The 7,500-nt window shown below is 39.5% G+C and overlaps 1 protein-coding gene across 1 annotated transcript in view; it reads right to left on the reverse strand.

Annotated features, from left to right (window-relative positions):
* The window catches only part of ttc28 (tetratricopeptide repeat domain 28), a 134,733-nt gene that overhangs the window by 32,028 nt on the left and 95,205 nt on the right, over positions 1–7,500 (reverse strand). The window contains exons 9-14 of the mRNA XM_080046564.1: positions 5,784–5,980; positions 4,813–4,966; positions 3,372–3,543; positions 2,506–2,674; positions 757–917; positions 4–115 (exon numbers count right to left, since the gene is read on the reverse strand). Of these exons, the coding sequence (XP_079902690.1) occupies positions 4–115; positions 757–917; positions 2,506–2,674; positions 3,372–3,543; positions 4,813–4,966; positions 5,784–5,980 (965 nt within the window). The remainder of the gene's footprint in view (positions 1–3; positions 116–756; positions 918–2,505; positions 2,675–3,371; positions 3,544–4,812; positions 4,967–5,783; positions 5,981–7,500) is intronic.

The raw sequence follows: 7,500 nt of genomic DNA on the forward strand, positions 1-7,500 counted from the left end.
AACGGCGGCTAGGTGGCCCAACGCGCGACACTCTCCCTGGGCATCAGCCAGGTCTTTACGCACCGTCAGCTCCCGGCTGTGGAACGACAGAGCAGAGTCCAGCTGACGGAGAAGTCTGGAGAAGAGAGAGAGAAAAAACCCAATGTAAGATGAGAACATTTAAGCATTGAACATAAATCTACTGGCTCGTATGTATTTTGTTTAAGCACTTTGTAAACCATTGTTTTTAAATGTGTTATATAAATAAAGATATTATTATTATTATTATTATTATTATTATTATTATTATTATTATTATTATTATTATTATTATTATTATTATTATTATTATTATTGTTATTATTGTTATTATTATTATTATTATTATTATTATTATTATTGTTATTATTATTATTATTATTATTATTATTATTATTATAGCTTCTTCCCCAGATCAATAACCACTCTAAACTCAAACATAAACTGAACCGGGGCGCCCTTAGCTCAGTTGGCCGGGCCCCAGCAGCAGACCCGGGTTCGATTCCCGCCCGCGATCGTTCTCTGCATGTCACTCCCCTCTCTGCCCCATATCACCTCTGTCTCTACACTATCAATAAAGCATAAAAATGCCCCCAAAACACACATACACATACAATACATACAAAACAACCAAACCCCTCTCTCCTCCCCCCTCCCTCACATAAACAGACAAGGAATACAGAAAAAAAGTGAAATAAATAACTAAAACAAAATTATAATAGTCTTAGACGTTATCACCTGTGGACTGATCCCAGAGCAGAGAAAGCGTCGGCCTCCATCTTCTGCTCGTTGACCTTCTGAGCCAGAGTCAGCTGCTGTTGGTAGAACCTCACGGCTCCGGGAAGGTCCCCCCGACACACACACACATCCCCTAGGTTACCAAACGCCCGGAAGACCGCCTGCAAATCAATAGGACAACATGGACGCTGGTTAACAACAAATTCCTAATTTTGAATCGGAAATACTATATTGATCAATGGGGTTTGTTAGTTCAATTTAGAAAATAAATTAAGTATGTAAGTGTAAAAGTATATGTGCTATTTGCCACACTGTTATAGGCTACAAATGTAACAACAGTGATATAAGGACAACAAGTAGACTACATAAATATGAACACTATACTAAAAGGTCCCCCCGACACACACACACACACACATCCCCTAGGTTACCACACGCCCTGAAGACTGCCTGTAGATGAATAGGACAACATGGACGCTGATTAACAAACAATTTCTGTGTAAATCACAATCACAAATACTCAATTAGTCCCTGGGGTTCGTTCGTTACTACTATTTATTAAAGTATGTTAGTGTAAAAGTTCATGTGCTATTTGCCACACTGTATACAGATGTAACAACAGTAAAATAAAAACAACAAGTAGACTAAATAAATATGAACATAATACTAAAGATCGCTAGTACACACACACACACACACACACACACACACACACACACACACACACACACACACACACACACACACACACACACACACACACACATTTCTAAGGTTACCAAACGCCCTGAAGACCGCCTTAAGACAAATATTACAACATGGACGCTGATTAAGCGGGCAAAAATAAATTCCTTTCAAGCAATGGTCAATTTATTTATTTATAAAATGATCAATTATCAAATTCTGTTTATTTAATATGATGAAAATGTTTTAATAAAGATTTGAACTCTGACTTGATCCAACATCTAGGGTTTTATTTGTTATTGTTTTTTATTTAAAAATTATATGCATTGGGGCGCTCCGGTGGCGTAGTGGATAGAGCGCGTACCATATTGGCTCCGGCCTTCGTTGCAGTGGTTGCGGGTTCGAATCCAACCCGTGGACCTTTACTGCAGGTCATCCCCCCCTCTCTCTCTCTGTCTGTCTCCCCATTTCACCTCTGTACTATCTAATAAAGCTTGAAAATGCCCAAAAAATAATAATAAAAAAAAAAAAAATTATACGCATTGTTAGATGTTGATGACAAATTAGCAAATGTATTCAAACATTTCTGAAAATAAAATAATAATAATTCATCTGCAGTGTCTATCCAACCAGTTTCTGTGTAAACAATACATTTTGACATGTTATTAAAGGGGCACTGTGTAATATGACATCATCAAGAAAGTTCTAGAATGCAACGCTCCCTGCGTAACCCCACCCCTTTTGAATAACAACAGAAGCTACAGTGGCCTTCAAGGACAAGAACAATTCTAAATTTTAAACAATTTTTGCACCTGATGACATTCCAAAAACATGGACGCCTCCATAAGACTTGCCTGCTCAATGTACAAAATGTAACATTAATATTTGTAATTCTCCGCTCAGGAGGATAATTCAGACTATTGGCAGAGGTGATTTTACACCAATGAGGACATATTTATGAATGAGGATATTGATTTTAGCTAATAATAATAATAATAATAATAATAAATTACTCAAAATGTTACACAGTGCCCCTTTAAAGTGAACATGTAGGCAGTATGTTACCTGTGTGTTGTCCAGTGTCTGTGCTATGGAGAGCAGGTATCTCTGACAGTCCTCTGCCTTGCTGTGTTCTCCCAGGGCTTTGAAGGCCAGACCCAGGTTGCAGTAAGCTTTGGCCTGCGCTAGTTTATCCTGAAGGTCCTTCGCCAAGGCAAGGTCCTGCTCGTAATACCTAGGGAAGGGACGGATGAAAACATTTAAAATTATGTGTTAATGTCAAAAGGGAAGTAAATGCACTAGTTTGAAACGCAGTAGCTTAAAGCCACTACAAGTAACTCTGTCCGTTGGCGATTGATGGTTCAGCCCCGTTATCAGTCATTATGACGACAAATAACTGTCTCAAACAAGGCTCCCGCTCCCCTTCCCTCACCTGGAGGGATAGGCTTCTCAAATCGCGTTGCAGCGCTACACTGAAATCTGCGACCAATACGGATATGTGACCATAGAGCCTGCACGAGCGAACCGAAAATCGGACTGGGTGTAAAAAAAACTATATAAAAACGTATTTCTTTGCACTGATGGTCTCGTTTGCTGTTAAAGGTAATTTATGACTATCAGAGGAAACATGGGGCTGTTTAAAAGATATTTAAATGTTACTCGTAGCTGCTTTAATTAATGATCCAGTCAATAACAGAACATGCAAATCATGTGCACATATGTTTTTTTTTTGTTAAATTTCAAGCTTTAAAAAAGCCTTAAAAACTGAAAAAAGTCTCGAAAACGGAAATATGTTAAAGGTGCAGTGTGTAATATGACATCATCAAGAAAATTCTACACACTGCACCTTTAAGTGTAAAAAAAACAAAAGGTCACAAAAATGTCCCCATTACATAAAGTTGATATTTAGTAAGATGTATTTAGCCTCCTACCTGACAGCGTCTCTGTATTGCCCCAGACAGTAGTGAGCGTAGCCCAGGTTGTGACAGACTTTCCCCTCCCCCTCCATGTCCTGCAGACCGGGGGCTAGAGACAGATACTGCTGGTAGTAGGGCAGGGCCTGGGCGTATTCACCTCGCCAGCTGTGGAAGTTACCCAGGTTGGCTGCAAATACAACATAAGAGAGTGTAATAGCGGTGCCATCATTCTCAAAATGAAGGTCACAATTTAATTTGATTATTTTTTTTCTTAGCACAGATAGCTATGGCATTTTAGACTTGTTTAGTGTAGTCTAGGATCATTAGTTGTACGCCATTATAACTTATTGAATATTCTTTGAGTAGAAGGTTGAGATTGTGAAATCATTTCGCTTCGATATACGACTTACAATCAAGATGGTGACACCCATAGAGAGTGCATTATAACTCATAATAACATTATAATTCAATCAATCAGAATTCCTTTAGTCCTTAAGTTTAGATTTTTATTACTTATTGCCTCAATCTTGTCTTCAAGATGAGGCGACAGAAACCGTTTATTAAACTGTGCGTGGATTTTTGAAGAAGAAATGCTCAAAGGTTTCTCATCACTAATAAGCTTATCACATCAAAAAAAATAAAAAAATAATTTAACTATTCATTTAAAGGTGCAGTGTGTAATATGACATCATCAAGAAAGTTCTAGAAAGTTCTAGAATGCAACGCTCCCTGGGTAACCCCAACCCTTTAGAATAATAACAGAAGCTACAGTGGCTTTCAAGGACAAGAACAATTCTAAATTCTAAAAAATGCACCTGATGACATTCCAACCATGACATTTCCAACATGGCGGCGCCAATGCCTTGGTCCAAGGTATGGAGAAATATGGACATACTGTATATGAGACCCTTTCTAAGGGGGAAAAAATAATTCTAAAAAAATGTTTCAGCTACTATGCACTAAATTAAATGTACTTATGGATATTATAATTACTTTCTACAAAATCTCATAGGAAATAAAATCCAAAATTCTACACACTGCAGGTTTAATTCCTCCCTCCTTTGTCTCTATCTTAAGCCTGTTACATACTCCGCGAGAAGAAAGAACAAAGTTCTCGGTGACAGAGCTGCGAGAAGTTCTTTCTGGTCTGACATTACATACTTCACGAGAACTCAACTGCCGAACTCCTCACCGCGGCGCATTGTTACCATGGTAATTGACTCAGTAGCGCCAGCTGATTTCACTTCCCTTTCCTCATTGACTTCAGACTGACCAATCACACAATAGTTCTCGGACAAGCTGCGAGAAGAAAGTTCGGCCCGGGTGATGTGTCGAGAACAAGCTGCGATAACAGCTAAACAAGAGCTGAGAGAACAAAATGACGTAATTTTCTTCTCTCAGCTCTGTCACCGAGAACTTTGTTCTTTCTTCTCGCGGAGTATGTAGCAGCCTTTACCCAGAGCCCTTGCTTCGCTCTGAGTGTCTCTGAGCTCTTTAGCGATGGAGAGGTGGTGGAGGTAATGCTGCAGCGCTCTGTCCTGGGCCCCCAGAGCCTGATAGGCTACGGCCAGGTTACCGTGTGTGGAGGCCTGGGACGGACGGTCGTTCACCTGGAATACACACAAAGACAATGTTCTTCCTTACGCTATTTATAAACCTTTATTTCTACAGGTATATCCCATTGAGCCCGAAGACTCTTTTGCAAGGGAGACCTGTTCCCATTTACACGTTACCATTCACACACACATTCATACACCGATAGCAGGCTAACTATCGACATTCACACAAGGCAAGGTAGGTTAAGTGTTTTGCCCAAGGACACAACAACTATGACACAGGTGGCAGGACGGGGATCGAACCTCCAACCCTTTGATCGTCGGCCAACCCGCTCTACCAACTGGAATTTTTCATGTCTATTTGTATGCATTTTTGTGTGAAAGCTTGTTGTTTTTTTTGTTGTTTTTTGTGAAAAATGAAAAAAAAAACAATAAAAAAAATAAAAAATAAAAAAAAGATAATTAAATGTTCTGATTCTATACAAGCTTCTGTTGTGCCAATACTGTAACAATGTTTCAGTTTTTAAAAGATGCACAGAGGGACTTCCAGATTGTGTTAATTCTTGCGCCCTCTTTGGACAAAAGCGGTAGTGTTTTTATGACACCAGCTGTTGAAATATTTCTCAAACAGTCTAATTTTTCCTCTGATGATCATAAATTACATGTATCAGCAAACGAGACCATCAGTGCAAAGAATGCTGTTTTTATATAGTTTTTCTTAATGCCTTTGTCATGGGTATATACGCTCACCGAGGAACTACAGCTGGCGTAGTAAAAACACTAGCGCTTTTGTCCACTAGAATTAACACAAACTGAAAGTTCCTCGTAGCACCTTTAAATACATTTCTTGTAAAGACTGCAGTGAATTTACCTCCAGCGATATCTGTAGTTCCTGTCTGTGGTAGCGCACAGCTTGGTCGTGCAGCCCCAGAGCGTGGTATGCGTTGCCCATGTTACCGTAGGCCCGGCCCTGGGCTGCGTAGTCACTCAGCTCCTCGGCCAATGAGAGATGAGCTTTGTGCAGCTTCAGAGCACTGTCATACTCCCCCTTCATCTGGTGGATGATGCCTGGGGTGAGAGGGGATATACATTATTATTATTTTTTTCCCACAATATTTTTACTGTTGTTGTTTTTTTTTACAGCATACACAAACAAACATTTGCACCATTTTAAGAACACAAATTAAGAACTTTCTTAGAAAAATAATTGTTTTTAATAAAATTGGCCTATAGCCTATATATATATATAAAATAAAATAAAATGGTTCATTTGTCATGTATGGTTCCCAGAGCGTAATAAAGTCCCTCTGCTTGCCCTTAGCAATATAAGTCAATCTTTCCAGTCCAATACAGCTTGACAGCTCCTTCATCCACATGTAAGTTAATTGTTATTTTTTTTTTACATATTGTTGCTTTAACTGCTTGCTAAGCTCAAATAAGCATATCAAGCTTTTCAGGTTAGCACATGACAGTTTACAATGTCGGTGGCAGATTTTTTCACAAGCAATGAGTCGCTGGTTTAGGGCAGGAGTAGATAAAAGCAGCTTTTCATTGCAAGTCAAGACTTCAATTATTTTGCAGACCTCAGGTAAATTAGATTAACTCAAAATCGTATTCAAAAACTATCTCTCTGATATCAGAGCATCTTGGTTCCCATACAGTTGATGTGTGTCGGTCCAAAGTCTGTTGTAAATGAGTTGCTGTGAACCATGTCAGTGCTTAGAGAGAATAATTCAGTTGTCTATTGTTCACGGCCCTCTGCTACTTGTGTGAAATATTTAGTGACATGCAGACCTGTGCTCTAAAATCTGCCAAATGACAACAAAATAAATAGCTTGAAACTCTAATTTATGCGCAAAAACATTTAGACACTAACTTTTTATCTGCACCATTATAATGCTACACTGCATTTAGTATTATCGCTGATATACAGTGAATGTTATTTCTACAGTAACTGAGTCAGACATATGAGAGAGTGGAGCCATGCAGCCATAAGGGAAGAGTCCAGACAACAGATGGGAGAGGTTACATGTGGCTTACATGTCAGACTGGAAAGAGATAGAGGGAGGGAAAGATGTGTGTGTGTGTGTGTGTGTGTGTGTGTGTGTGTGTGTGTGTGTGTGTGTGTGTGTGTGTGTGTGTGTGTGTGTGTGTATGTGTGTGTGTGTATGTGTGTGTGTTTGTGTGTGAGAAAGAGAGAAAGAGAGAGAGAAAGAGAGAGGGAGAGAGAGAGATACAGAGAGAGAGCGAGGGAGAGAGAGAAACACAGAGAGGGAGTGTGTGTGTGTGTGTGTGTGTGTGTGTGTGTGTGTGAGAGAGAGACAGAGAGACAGAGAGAGAGAGAGAGAGAGAGAGAGAGAGAGAGAGAGAGAGAGAGAGAGAGAGAGAGAGAGAGAGCCTTTATTTTATTTCCAACAATGTGAAGATCAGGGGCCTCATTTATAAAGCTTTGCGTGGGATTCACGTGGAAGCTGGCGTACGGAAGAAATGTAGGATGTACGTGCGAACAAAAATATTCGGATTTATAAAACAGTGCGCACTCACGTCCTACGCCTGTTTCCCTTTATAAATCACAATCAACTCTAAAT

Source organism: Ammodytes marinus (genome assembly GCF_949987685.1).
Source record: "Ammodytes marinus genome assembly, chromosome: 18".
Taxonomy (NCBI): domain Eukaryota; kingdom Metazoa; phylum Chordata; class Actinopteri; order Uranoscopiformes; family Ammodytidae; genus Ammodytes; species Ammodytes marinus.